Here is a 15,882-nt window from a genome sequence, read left to right as displayed (position 1 = left end):
CCTGTTGTGCACCTGCCGAGCCCTGACACCTCTCCTGTCCTGGCTCTGACCACACTGTTCTGGGACCAGCTTCTCCCTCACCTCAGCTACTCCTGTCTCCTCTGAAGCTTTAGTGTGGCTTGTCCCTGAGTGTGTGAAGTAGGGACAGCAGTTTGTCCCTGTGTATGCTGCAATCCTCAGGCCCTGGAAATAATGGAGCTCAGCCTGCACCCTAACACATGCTCCCAGTTGTACTCACTCTACCATTCCACTCGATTGCTCTGAGCCAGACATGTTGTTTATTTACCAAGAAACGCATTAATAATTTATAAAAGCCATTAAAAAAAAGTCAACATTTAAGAAGACAACAAAGAATACCACTTTGAAAAAGCTGACTTTTCTTTCAACCATGAGTGAATATGCACTTTAAAAAACTATGGAGAACTTTTTTAATTCGTGTGGGTTCCACAGCATTCTAGCTCCTAGTATAAAATAGGGGCTGGTCAAAGAGTATAGAAACGTAGCCCCAGGGCCCTCGGCCATCCAAAAAACCACACACAGCTTCTAAATCTTTATATACTCCTCAGTTAAGGGAAGCCACGAGAGCACATCAGATGCTCGCCATGTGGGGATTTAGCATTTATAGTTCTATCATCTGGGAATGACTCCAGGGGTTCAGGGCAAGTTTTTAAAACCTGAGTGCTGTGAGGCTGGAGTGTAGACAAGTCACCACATTGATGAAGAACAGACCCACTGTCAACACAGCCTTGCTGTTTCCTACCTGTCTTCTTCATATGTCGGGAAACCGCATGGTAACTACACACACACCTCGGAGAAGTCACAAAGGACTAGATGACGTACTGCCCATGAACATCAAGGGCAAATGGAATCAACTGGTTCCATACACAGACAGGTTTGTTTTCAGGAAAAGGGACTAACACACAGAAGCAGAGGATAAGAAACTTTTCAGATGATAACCGTACTCTCATGATAATATCCTCTCTATGTGGATCCACTTGTTATGGTCACAAAGACCTTGACCCTAGGTCAAGCATTTGCTAAAGGGACATGACATAAACCTTAACCAAGGGAAGAAACACAGGCAGGTAAGTGATTAGAAAACACTGAGGGAGAACTAAACTGAAAAACAAAAATTCCAAGTTACTTTCAACAATAATTTGTTTCCAGAACAAGAAAATGTTTCTAATTACATTTCGTACCCATTCTTTATCAACTTCTTTATCATCTCCAGGCTACCAAACCCTTTTCCAAAACTGTGGGCCACACATATTCACATTAATGTCCTGAGCTCTGGCCCTGCCCCTCAGGCGATTTTCGCCAGCCATTTCTCCAGGTCCTGGATGTCTGCGGAGCCCGTGTCCCCTCTTCCACCCTTGGCACTGCACTCTAGGAACTCCACTTTGAGGGGCAACTGTGAGAACTCAAATTCTTTGCCTTTCTTTCCCAGCTGAGCGGGGGCAGTGCTGGAACTGTCCAGTGTGCTGGGGGCAGCAGAACGGGTGACTCGTAAAGTGTTGCTGTGAGATGAAAGAAAAATGAGTCAGGAAGAGAGCAATAGCATTTATATAGCAACTAAGGGCCTTAGGAAGCCACACACATTCCTAAACATTTCAGCACTCATTTAAGTACCAGACATTCAACTGTCAATTACACTATTAAGACGTCGATTAACCCCTTGCATTCAGAAATTGCTCTCCGACAGGAGAGGCGGGGGTCTAGCCAGACTTGGCTTGATAAGAGCAGATCGCTCATGTGCCCAGGTCATACCAACCTTCTCTCAACCCAGGGCAACCTTATCCCCTTCCTCTAACATCATCTGCATGATGCCATTTTTGAACATATTTTTTAAATACATGCTATAAATGTTAAAGTAACTTAAGTCTCTGAAAGTTAAGTGTGGGAAAATACAATATTTATGTTTATCACGAGTCTATGTGGATACAGAGCTTAGTAAATCTACAAACTCCAGATTCTCATATCCAGTTTGGGCACAATTACTATTCTCCAACCTCTTTACCCAGGAAAACCTTCCCAAACTTAAGTTGTCTTACTGCCACCTGCTGGCCCCAAAAAAGAGTGCACAGCAATGCTCCTGCATATACTTCTCCCGCCCTTTCTGCAATCCAGAAGCCTTGGAAAACAGGCTCCCAATGTGCTTTCTTAACAAAATAAAGCATTTCTTGGAGCTGTAAGATTGCATGAAAATTCGTGAAGAATCTCCAGGAAAAACTGATACCTTGGTTTAGAAACACACACACACACACGGTAAAAGTACTTTAAAAAATAATTAATACAAAATTCAAGATACTAAATTCAAGATTAATAGGGAGGAGCCCCTAGAGCCTTCTAATAAGCAAGGTGGTGGGTCCATGGGTATTCATTTAAATATTCTTTAAATTCAATATATGTGTCATGTATCCCTTTATATGTAAGATATTTTACAATTTAAAAAAAAAAAAAAAACTTAAGGATAAAAGGCCAAACATCACCTATATTCAGCTCTTACCATAAGGCCATGTGAACATAGCCTTTTCAGAAGTTTTTCAGAAGACTATGAAATGCTTCAATGCTGACAGGGCCGAATTCTCACATTAATTAAAAATCAGACTCCTGGGGCACCTGGTTGGCTCAGTTCTAAGAGCATGAGACTCTTGATCTTGGGGTCATAAGTTTGAGCCCCAAAATGGGTGTAGAGATTACTAATAAAAATAAAAAAACTTTAAAGATCAAATCAAATCTGACTTCTAATTTAATTGATGTTCACCTTCCCAACTTTTAACATTTTTACCTCACTACCTTATAATATAGCATTTCTGTCTGTATTGCTTTTCTATGGCTCTTTAGAGTGAAAAGCAAATGGACTAAAGAAAATACATTTTTTAACCTAGGAAGAGTTGGACTATACCAGAAGAAAAAGCCAAAATGGATACACAAACATTATGATCACTTTCCCCCCCAATTCCCAACAATTGCACCAGAATTTCTGGAAAAACCAAATCATCTAATTGTTCTAATTTCCTTAGCCTAACAACAAGCAATTTATAGTCTTAAGAGAGTGACCATCAGAAGTAAGGGAAAAATGATAAACATGCGATTTCAGAAGGGACAGAAACCACTGACACTGACATTAGCAAGATGGCAGAATAGGGGTTTCCAGCACAATTCTTCTCACAGAACCATCAATTTGAATAAGCACACACATGCATGAGAGAGCAGGCATCTGGGTCCAAGATTACAACTGGGTGTTACACAGAAATAAGAAAGGATGGATTCAAAGAGGATAGGAAGGACAGTTTCACATTACCCACGTTACTTTTCCTGCAAGCACGGAGAAATATGCTTCACTTGGGAGAAGGCCAGTGAAGTAAGCACTCACTAAGCCACAGAACTCAGCACCAGGCTGACCGCCCCAATGGCCCCAATCTACTCCTATGGGCCCAAGCTCCAGGACCACCCCAATGGACCCCAGCACCAGACCTGCCCCAGTAGACCAGGCACCTGGCCAGGCCACCCAAGTGGACCCTGGTGCCGGGCCCACTTCCATGAACCCAGACAGTAGACCCACATACCCATGGACCTAGGAGCCAGGCCAGTCTGCCAAAGCACTCCAGCAGCAAGCTGGAGTTCAAAGGAACAAAATAAAGAACCAATAACTGACCTTAAAGAAATGGAGATCTATGAAATTCCTGACAAAGAATTCAAAATAATCATTTGAAAGTTCACTGAGCTATAAGAAGAGAACAGACAACTCAACAAAATGAGAAAAGTAATATATGAATAAAAATAAGAAGCTCAGGGCACCTGGCTAGCTCAGCTGGTAAAGCAGGAGACTCTTGATCTCAGGTTTGTGAGTTCAAGCCCAATGTTGGGCATGGAGTCTACTTAAAAAAAAAAAAAAAAGAAGAAGAAGCAACAACAGCAGCAGATCAACAAAGAGATGCCATAAAAAGTTTTTATGATACTCTAGAGCTAAAGAACACAATTGACTGATGTGAAAAATTCAGAGATCTTTAACAGCAGCCTTGATTAAGACAAAGAAAGAACCAGGGAGCCTGAGGCAGGTAATTTGAAGTTACCTAATGAGAAGAACAAAAAGAAAAAAAAGAGTAAAGGGAGACTAAATAACTTATATCACTAAAGGAATCAAATATATGCATTATGGCAGTCCAAAAGGAGCAGAGAAAGACAAACAGAAAACTTATTTTTAAAGAAATAATACAGAAAACCCTAAATCTAGAAAGGGAAATGAACAGGTAGATCCATTAAGCCCAAAGAACCCTAAATAGATTAAACATAAAGAGAGCTTCACCAAAACACACTATAATCAAACTAACAAAAAAACAAAGACAAAGAGAATTTTGAAAACAGCAAGAGAAAAGACAACGGTTACAAACAAGGGAAACCCCGTAAGACTAAATTTCTTAGCCTTGGCAGAAAGGCTGTATGATAGTACAGAATGGAATGATATATTCAAAGTGCTGAAAGAAAAAAAAAAAGAAAAAAATACTGAAAGAAAAAAAACTGCTACCAACAATACCATACCCAGCAAAACTGTCCATCAGACATGAAGGAGACAAAGTTTCCCAGACACACAAAATCTGAAGGAGTTCATAACCACTAGACCTGCCTTGGAAGAAATGCTGAAGGCAGTTCTTAAAGGTGAAACAAAAGGACACTAACTAACAACATGAAAACATAGGAAAGTATAAAACTCACTATGACAAATTCAGAATACTCTAATACTATAACGGTGACACATAAATCACTTAAGTCTTAAGTCTACCATGAAAGCTAGAGACAAAAGTATTAAAGATAACTATGGCTACAGTAATTTATTAATGGATACACAATATAAAAAATGAATGGTGGAGGGGTGCCAGGGTGGCTCAGTCATTAAGTGTCTGCTTTCAGCTCAGGTTATGATCCCAGGGCCCTGGGATGGAGCACCTCAACGGGTCCCCTGCTCTGCGGGAAGCCTGCTTCTCCTTCTCCCACTCCCCCTGCTTGTGTTCCTCTCTCCGTCAAATAAACAAATAAAATCTTTTTAAAAAAAGACGTGAACTGTGGATAAAAATGTGAATTGTGGAATCAATAGTATAAAATGAAGGGAAGAAGTTAATGCATGCAATTTTTGCATGCAGTAAAGCTGTTATCAGCTTAAAATAAGATTACCAATACTATGTTTTATAAAAGTCTCAGTATAATCACAAAGAAAAAACCTATGATACACAAAATAAAGAGAAAGGAATCTGAGTATAACACCACAAACAAATCATTAAAGAAAGAAGAAAGGGACAAAGGAATTATAAAACAGAAGACAATCAACAAAACACAGTAAGTCCTTACCTACCAGTAATTACTTTAAATGTAAATGCTTTAAATTCTCTAATCAAAACTGAGTGGATGAATGTATTAAAAAACAAAATCAAGGGCGCCTGGGTGGCTCAGTGGGTTAAGCCGCTGCCTTCGGCTCGGGTCATGATCTCAGGGTCCTGGGATTGAGTCCCACATCGGGCTCTCTGCTCAGCAGGGAGCCTGCTTCCTCCTCTCTCTCTCTGCCTGCCTCTCTGCCTACTTGTGATCTCTCTCTGTCAAATAAATAAATAAAATAAATAAAATCTTTAAATGTGTCTCCAGGACACATTTTAGATTAAAGGTTCTAAGTGAAGGGACAGAAAAAGACATTCCATGCAAATGACAACCAAAAGGGCAGGCCTGGCTATAACTGTTACATCAAAACAGACTTTAAGTTAAAAATTGTCACAAGAGAAAAGCAGGTCATTATATAAAAATAAAGGGGTCAATTCATCAAAAGGGTATGATATTGTAACCATATATGCTCCTAACATCAGAGAATCTAAATACATAAAGCAAATATCAATAGAACTAAAGGGAGAAGTAGATATCAACACAGTAATAGGAGGGGATTTAAATACTACTCTTCCAATAATGAATAGATCATCCAGACAAAAATCAATAAAACAACATATTTGAACAAGACTATATACCAAATATTCCTAACAGAACATTCCAGCCAACATTTGCAGGATGCTTTCTTTTTAAGTGTACATAGAACAGTTCTCCAGCATAGATAACATGTTAGGTGACAAAACAAGTTAACAAATTTAAGACCGAAATCACGTCATGTATCTTTTCTGACCACAATGATATGAACCTAGGATTCAATAACAGAAGGAATACTGGAAAATTCATAAATATGTGGGGCATTAATAACACATTTCTGAACAACTAAAAGGTCAAGGAAGAATCCAGAGGCAAATAAAAAAATATTGAAATGAATGAAAATGGAAACCCAACACACCAAAACTTACAGAATGCAGCAAAAGGCAGTTCTAAGAGGGAAGTTTATAGCAATAAATATCTAGTCTAGGAGAAAAGAAAGATCTAGATAAACAAGCTAAGTTTACACCCCCAGAAACTAGAAAAAGAAAAAACTAACCCTGAAGCTAGCAGAAGGATGGAAAAAATAAACATCAGAGCAAAAACAAATGAAATACAGACTAGAAAACAATAGAAAATATCAATGAAACTAAGAGGAGTTTTTTGAAAGATAAAATTGACAAACCTTTAGCAAGGAGAAGACTAAAATTAATAAAATCAGAAATGAAAGGGGTAATTACTCAACAGATATACAAAGGATAAGAGTCCATTAACAAATTAGACAACCTAGAAGAAATGGATAAATTCCTAGAAACACACAACATACCAAAACTGAATCTTGAAAAAACAAAATCTGAACAGACCAATAATGAGGAAGGAGACTGAATCAGTAATCAAAAACGACCAGCAAAGAACAGGTGAAGACGTGATGGCTCACTGGTGAATTCTACCAAACATTTAAAGAAGAATCAACACCAATTCTTCTCAAACTCTTCCTAATTAAAGAGGAGGTAACACTTCCAAACTCATTTTAGCTAGCCTTCCCCTGATAGCCAAGACAGATAAGGATACTACAAGAAAAGTATAGGCCAAAATACCTAATGAACATAGGTACAAAAGTCCTCAACAAAATACTGGCAAACCAAATTCAACAGTACAAACATTAAATGGATTGTACACTAAGATCAAATGGGATTTACTCAAGATGGAAAGACAGTTCAACATATACAAACCAAGAGAGGTGATATACCACATTAACAGGATGAAGGATAAAAATCATACAATCATCTCAATAAAGAAAAATCACTTGACAAAAATCAACATCCTTTCATGATTAAAATGCAATGAAATAGGCACAAAAGGAATATAGCTCAAAATAATAAAGGTCATATATGACAAGTCCACAGAAAATATCATATTCAACAGTGAAAAGCTGAAAGCTTTTCCTCTAAGATCCATACAAGGATGCCCACTCTCATCACGTGTATTCAGCATAGTACTGTAAGTCCTAGAGACAGCAATTATACAAAGAAAGAAATAAAAAGCATGAAAATCAAAAAGAAGATTCTCTCTGTTCACAGATGACTTAATCTTATATATATAAATCCCTAAATCACCATCAAAGAAAAAGAACTACTAAAAAATTTAGTAAAGTTTCAGGATACAAAATCAACATACAAAAATCAGTTATGTTTCTCTACCCTACTAATGATCTATCAGAGAAATTAGGAATTACCAATCCTGTTTACAAAGCATCAAAAATAAAATACTTAAGCATAAATGTAAACCCTAAAGTAGGCAAATGATCTATATACTGAAAACTATAAGACATCTGTGAAAGAAACTGAAGACATGAATAAAGGAAAAGATATCTTTGTTCCTCAATTAGAATAATTAAATATTGTTAAAATGTCTGTATGATGCAAAGTCCTCTACAGATGCAGTGCAATATCAGTATTCCAATGGAATAATTTTTTGCAGAAATAGAAGAAACAATGATAGAATTCATATGGAACCACAAAAAGACCCATAATAGTAAAAGTAATCTTGAATAAAGACAAAAAAGATGAAAGCATCACACTTGCAGGTTTCAAATTATATAAAAAAGCTATAGTAATCAAAACAGTATGATACTGACATAAGAAGACACACAGACCAGTAGAATATAGTAGAGGGGCCAAAAATAAACCCACACATACAGTCAGTAAACCTTTGACAAGGATGACAAGAATATACAATGGGTAAAGGATAGTCTTTTTAATAAATGGTCCTAGGAAAACTGGATTATCTATAAGCAAATGAATAAAATTGGACCTTTATCTTATATTGTACACAAAAATCAACTCAAAATGAATTAAAGACTTATACATAAGACCTTAAGCCACAAAAACCCAAGAAGGAAAACCAAAGGAAAAGCTCGGTGACCCTGGTTGTGGCAGTGAGTTTTTGGATATGACACCAAAAGCATACGCAACAGAAGGAAACATAAATGTGATTGCTAATTTAAATAACTTCTGCAGAGCAAAAGAAACAATCTGTAAAATAAAAGGATAACCTGGAATTGGAGAATACCTGCAAACCATGTATCTGATAAGGGTTAATATCCAAAATATATAAGAAACTCCTACCAGTCACTAACAAAAAAAAAAAAAATAATAATCCAATTGAAAAATGGACAAAGGATAGACATTTCTGAACAGACGTTTCTCCAAAGAGGACACAAATGCCAATAAGTACATGAAAAGGTACACAACATAACTAATCATTAGGGAAATGCAAATCAGAAGCACCATGAGATATACCCTCACACCTGAGATAGTGACTAACATTAAAACAAAACAAACAAGTTAAGTTGTAGAGATGCAGACAAAAGGCAATCCTGGTACATTGTTGGTGGGAATGTAAGATACAGCCACTATGGAAAACACCATGAAGATTCCTCAAAAAATTACAAATAAAACTACCATATGATCCAGCAATTCCATTTCTGGGTATTTATCTAAAGGAATTAAAATCAGGTTCTTGAAGAGGTAATTGCACTCTCATGTTCATTGGAGCATTACTACAAGAGGCAATATATGGAAGCAACCTAAATGTCCAGCAAAGGATAAATGGATAAAGAAAATGTGGAACATACATGCAATGAATATTATTTAGCCCTGAAAAGAAGGAAATCCTACTATTTATAACAACATGGATAAACCTACTATGCTAAGTGATATAACAAACCCAATTAAGACAAATAATATATAATCACACTTACATATGAAATCTAAAACAAACACATAGAAGCAGGGTAGAATGGTGGTTACTGGAGTGGGGGGAGAGGGAGAAATGGGGAGCCTTTGGTTATTAGGTCAAAAGTTATAAAGTTTCAGTTATACAGGGGTGTCTGGGTGGCTCAGTCGGTTAAGCGTCTGCCTTCGGCTAAGGGCATGATCCCAGCCCATGTTGGGCTCTCAGCTCGTGCAGGGAGGGAAGCCTACTTCTCCCTCTCCCTCTGTCCCTCCCCCAACTCTCTCTCTCAAATAAATATTTTTTTAAAAAAAGGTTCACTTATGCAAGTAAGTATATACTAGAGATCTATATAGCATAGTGTGTACAGCTAACAATACTGCACTGTATACTTAAAATCTGCCAATACTATAGATCTTAAGTATTCTCATGAAACACTCTGTTTCTCTCACTCACCCTCATACAAACACAAACAATAAAGAGAGCAGGAGGAAACTACAAAATAATGGTATTTTTAGGGCCTCGATGGTGGTGATGGCTTCAAAGGTGGATACTTATCCACAAATGCATGGAGTTGTACACATTAAATATGCACGGCTTTTTACATATCAATTGCTCCCCATAAAAGTGTTTAAAAAAATCTTTTTTGATATTCAACTTGAAAGCAGGAGGTCTTTGATAAATCTGACTGAACCGCTAACTTTACTCTTCTATTCATATATTAAAAAGTTTAAAGCATATGAAATTAAATATATCATTCTCAGTTAAAAGAAAAAAGAAACACAGAAAATGACAGACCAGGTCTGATAAAATTTTTCTGTAAAAAACCATAAATTAAATGTTTTGGGCTTGTGGGTGACATTTAGTTTCTGTCACATATTTTTCTACTTTTCCTATTTTTTTAACCTGCCCTTTAAAAATGTTAACCTATTTCTTGTTTGCACACCCCGAGCAGGAGTTTGTCAACCCTAAGCTCCTGAGTACAGGAACCACATCACAGTTCCCCCTACAGCCACATCCTGAAAGCAGGGCTTGCCATATACTAGATGTTAAATGTATAAATGAGTAAGTAAATCCTGGTGGGGGAAAAAAATGTGCTCGAAGTTGAATTTTTTTTTTTTTAAGATTTTATTTATTTGAGAGAGAGTGCATGAGTAGGGGGAAGGGCAGAGGGAAAAGCAGGCTCCCTGGAGAGCAGGGAGCCTGATATAGAGACTCTATCCCAGGACCCCGGCATCATGACCTGCTCCAAAGGCAGACACTTAACTGACTGAGGCAACCAGGTGCCTCTCAAAGTTGAATTTACACACACACACACACACACACACACACACACACACACAAAAGTCTACATAACAGCAGCAAGAAAAAATTACTAGCTTCATATAATATTGATGGTAGCTCCCGGGTAAGCAAGCTGTAGCTAGCTCTTATAAACTGGGAGAGTATAGACATGCTAGTAGATTTCTTAAAATTCAAGAAGTTACAGCTCACTTTACAAATTTTTAAACACTAAAATAAGCTAAATGATATTGCAATGTAGCTAGAAAATGATAAAATAAGCTATAAAATAGTATAATAGATTTTTAAATTCTTTTAAAGCATTCCTTATTTTGTCAACAAAAATTTCCATGGCTTTCAAATTTTTTAGTTTCTAAAACCTTTCATATCTACTATAAATGAACTAGAAACAGTGGGAAAATAAATTGAGCTTATGGTCTCAATAAACCTGAGATTTTCTTTCCATGAATTTTTAAAGCATCCATAAACATCCCACCGATGCCTTTTAGAATTCCATTAATTTTGTCAATTATTTAACAAATATATGTCACACTATTCTTTGGGCTATGATAATTATATACAACCAAAGACCTTAAGCAATATATTCAAATTTCCTAAGTGTTAAAATCTACATTAATCAATATGACTTATTCATACTTACAGTTCTTTCTCAAGCTGCTGCTGAATTAACTTTGCGGATTTTGCCATTGTAATGTCTGTAAAGAAATAAAGACATTGTTATAGTTTAAACCGGAAAGGGTCTTTTCCCAAGACCTCTTGCACATATGGAAAATTCCAATTTAAACCAGTAAGTTTCTCCCCCCCCCCCTTTTTTTTTTCCTAAAGAGCTTTTTACCATTAGTAGCTTAACTACTAAAATAAGCTTTCTAATTTTCAGGTATGGGTTTTCCTATAATAATGCTTACAAATATATTAAGTTCCTATCCCTAAAATTGACTAGTTCATGAAAGTTTCTACATCTTACAAAATATATGTAAGTCCAGCTAGCCTATCAGAGAGAAAACCTAAGAGCTTTTTGATTGTAAATAGAAACATCCTACTTGTCATATAAAAGTAAACTAAGCACATTTCCAGCTGATACTAAGATACTATGTCACTTAATTGCCCCTTGGTAAGAGAGGAACACCCTCTTTGCTGGTTTGGCTTCCAGCAAAAGCCAAATAAATATCACCTTCTCTCCTACACCAAAGAAAAGAAACCGAGAGGCCAGTAATGATCCTAACACCACTTCCTGATTAGGCATTGTTAGGGTTATAACTACCTGATCACTTCTGACAAATGCTGTAGAATCAGAATTTTAATTTGAAAGAAGACTATAAAATCAACTAGTTTATCTTACGCTAGAGATAATGAAACTGAAGCCTCAGATTACTGGGTGTGATAGAAAATGTTTAATGGTTATGAGGTTAAAGAAAACACAATTTGTGCAAACAAAAACCCTCCTTGATAAAATGTGCTGGAAGGTAAATGTGTCTGAAAAGACAGATGGTCCCCTGGCCCTCCACAATTGTGTGTGATAGGACATACTGTCAATCTGACAAACTTAACTTGGTAAATAAAGTAAAATGATTTATAATTTTGTGAAATGTAAAACACTGTATCAAAGAAAAACTGTTAACAGACACTCCTTAGAACAGACTGGTAAAACTAACAAAATTAATAAAAATTTTTTTAAAAACCTAATAAAAATGCAGGTATATAAACAACTTTTAGATTTAAAATCCTTCATAGTTCCTTAACAATCATCTCTCATCCTCAATAATAACAAATGTATTAGCTCTTAGTAGCAATCCCAGAAAAATCTCAATTATTATTGCTGGAAAACATGATGGCACCTTGCTTATTGCAGGCGATTAAGAATGATGGTGTGTTCTTCAGACTCATACTGTCGATGAGGACTTGATACAGAAACTCTGCCACATCTTTCACCTCTCGCTGGAAGGCTGCACTGTCCACAACAAACACAACAGCCCTGGAAGGAGGAGAAAGAAAAACCAGCATGTAAGCAAGCAGGAGTACAGCATTATACTGAAAAGTTATATCCTTAATTTCATCCAATTCAATCCTAATTAGTAACACACAGCAGGCTCAAATGCAAGTGTGCACACATGTAATCATACCATAAAAATACTCATTTAACAAAGGACTACTGAGGAGATGCCAAGTGTGTGCATTTTTGGTTAACTATGTATTTCTGATGACTGTACAGTTTGAAATTTTTTTATCAAGTTTTATAAAAATGCAAAAACAACAACAGAAAACAAAGGACTACTTAGTGTTAATGTATTATCAATGAGTAATCCAAAAAGTTAAAAAAGGAAATCATGCCTGTCCCCCAAAGACCAGGAAATTGAAGGAGCAGGAGGCTGGCTGAGGACAAAGCAAAAGCTGGCGCCTTGCACCCCCCCCTTCACCCGCTCCCCTCCATACGTGTAGCATTCCTCAGGCACCCCTGACTGCCATAAAACGATAGTTAACTTGCAGAGATCACAGTCCTGCAAGGTAGGAGTCTCCCTTGGTTTGGTTTGCAAATGTCCTTGAGATTTACAACAAAGAAGTTACCTTATCAATAGCCCTAATGTCACCCTCCCCTCCATGAAAAACGGAAGGAGGCGGAGGTAGAAGGAAAAGTAAATAAAGTTAAATTTCTTCTAAACCTAAATCTCATTAACAAGGATGCTTCATAGCAGGAATGTAACATTCCACCAGGAGACTCCCAATTGTCTTTACTTGATAGTAACCAGGCCTTCAATATCCTGATAGTGCTTCCCCCAGCACCCCCCCCCCCCCCCCCCCCGCATGCGTGGGCTAACCAGCCAGTTCTGCTTCTTTAAGATTTGCTTTGTCTGCTTTCGCAAGCACACCGGTCCCCTGACCCAATCCACTGACTCCAAGTATGCCTGTTCAAACTATCAATCAATCAGCTCAGCCCCACCCGAAACTTGTTTGTACCTGTCTATAAAACCCCTGCACCAACCCAGCTCTGGACCTCTCGGCGTTATCGGCAACGAGCGAGCGGCGCAGAGGTCCGGCACAGAGGTCCAGGTTCGAACCTGCAATAAACGACCCTTGCCGATTGGCTTTGACTCACGTCTCTGGTGGTCTTTTAAGGTGGGGGTAATATTCAATTGGCATTTCAAAGTCATCATATACAAAACTATGTCATAAAATGCTAAAACAGACCTATGCACCAACGGGAACAAACAAGAACATTTACATGAGAAAAGGTCAAGATGACTTAATGGAGGATGTCAACAACTGGGCTAAATTTTAGCCAGACAAAAAAACTGGGACACAGACTGCCTGGAAAGTAGTATGTGCAGAGCACAATAGAGTGGAACATCGTGGCCTACAGAGCTCAAGGTAGGCTGGTACACAGGGAGGAAACCAGACCAAGCAGCAAAGGGGAATGACACTGACCTCCAGAGTTTGTGCCCTTCTATTACAAAGAATATTGGTGCTTCATGGAAGACAGATAAATCTAAGAGGGTAACCAAACTAGAAGCACAGTGACCGGGCAGGGCCCAACCTAAGGCAGCAACAGTGAGAATCCTCATGTGGCACAAGTAAAGAGGTATCAAAGCTAAAGCAAAACAGTCCAGGAGAAAGAGCAGATAACAGACTGTAGGGACCAGGGTTTGAATGCTCAGCAATATCTGGAAACGAGCAATGGCCAACATGCAGTCAGGGAGCTGGAGCTGAACCCTCTGCACAAAGCCTACAACTTAAAAGCTGTCTAGTGGAGGTGTGGGAAATTAATGCAAAAGGAACTGAAATACCAGGCCTCCTGTGCCACACAGATTGGGGGTCAGGGGTATGAATTTACTCTTTCACGGCGTAAGATGCAGAAAGATTTATATAAAAACGGGGCCAGATTCGATGAACTCCAAGAGCCCCCAACAGAAGGAAATATGAACCCATTCTGGAGAGAGGCTTTCATATCCTATAGCAGTAAAAAACAGCACCCACAACAACAAAATATTAGAAACACAATACCATTTATATTATCATCCCCCCCAAAATGAAACTTTGGTATAAATATAATAAAATATGTACAAGATCTATATGAGGAAACTACAAAACTGATCAACAAAATCAAAGCAGAACTAGATAAACAGAGATATTCCACCATCACAGACAGGAAGACTAAACAGTTTCAAAATGTCAGTTCTTCCCAACTTGATCTATAGATTCCAATGAAATCCAATCAAAACCTTAGTAACTTATGGCAGATGTTGACAGACTGATTCTGTAATTTATATGGTAAGGCAAAGGACCCAGAATAGCCAACACAATACTGAAGAGCAAAGCTGGAGGACTGACACTGCCTGACTTACTATGAAGCTTTAGTAATCAAGAAAGCATGGTCCTGATCAGTAGAGATCAGCAGAACAAAGTCCAGAAAGAGACACCTACTATGGTCCCCGACTTAAAACAGTTCAACTTAAAACTTTTTACCTTACAATGGTGCAAAAGCAATATACATTCAACAGAAACCATATTTCGGATTTTGAATTTTAATCTTTTCCTGGGCTAGCAATATGGAGTACAATCTCGTGATACTGGGCAGCAGCACTGAGCCACCATTTCCAGTCAGGCACTGGATCAAGAGAGTAAATAACTAATATACACAACCATTCTGATTTTTACTTTTAGTATAGTATTCAACAAGTTACATGGATATATTCAACACTGTATTATAAAACAGACTTTGTATTAGATGATTTTGCCCAACTGTAGGCCAGTGTTAAGTGTTCTGAACACATTTAAGGTAGGCTAAGCTAAGCTCTGACATTCAGTACGTATATTAAATGTATTTTCAACTGGAGATATTTTCAACTTACTATAGGTTTATTAGAATGTAACCTCATCGTTGAGTAAGATCTGTACAACAGAACAAGATATCTTTTCAAATGATGCTGGGACAGCTAAACACCCACGTGTAAAAAAATGAATACATACAATGAACAGATACAGACCATATCCTTTTCACAAGAATTAACTCAAAATGGATCACATATCTAAATGTAAACCACAAAATCATAAAAATCCTGAGAGAGAACACAGGAGAATATCTAGACATCTTGGGTCTGGCAATGATTTTTTAGATACAACACTAAAGGCATAACTCATGGGGAAGAGTATAAACTGAACTTTATTAAAGATAAAAATTTCTGCTCTACAAAAGACACCAGCAAAAGAATGAAGATGAATCAAAGACTGGGAGGAAATATTTGCAAAACATATTTCTGATAAAGAACTTTATCCAAAATATACAAGGAACTCTTAAAACTCAACAATAGAAAACAACCCAATGAAAAAATGGGTCAAAGATCTTTAGACACCTCGCCAAACAAGATCTATAGACAGCAAATAAGTATATGAAGAGATGATCCACATCCTATCAATGTCATCAGGGAAATGCAACTTAAAGCAGTTATATAT

General features: G+C 37.5%; 1 protein-coding gene across 1 annotated transcript in view; it reads right to left on the bottom strand.

The window, feature by feature from the left end:
- Positions 1 to 259: 259 nt before the first annotated feature.
- Positions 260 to 15,882, bottom strand: part of LOC131824556 (serotransferrin-like) — a 56,186-nt gene continuing 40,563 nt past the window's right edge. The window contains 3 exon segments of the mRNA XM_059162647.1: positions 260 to 1,517; positions 11,078 to 11,132; positions 12,273 to 12,409. Of these exon segments, the coding sequence (XP_059018630.1) occupies positions 1,304 to 1,517; positions 11,078 to 11,132; positions 12,273 to 12,409 (406 nt within the window). The 3' untranslated portion in view covers positions 260 to 1,303.

The sequence above is a fragment of the Mustela lutreola genome, chromosome 2, assembly GCF_030435805.1.
Source record: "Mustela lutreola isolate mMusLut2 chromosome 2, mMusLut2.pri, whole genome shotgun sequence".
NCBI classification, from domain to species: Eukaryota; Metazoa; Chordata; class Mammalia; order Carnivora; family Mustelidae; genus Mustela; species Mustela lutreola.
Note: the sequence above shows the minus strand (reverse complement) of the source record. Positions and strands in the feature narration are given on the sequence as shown.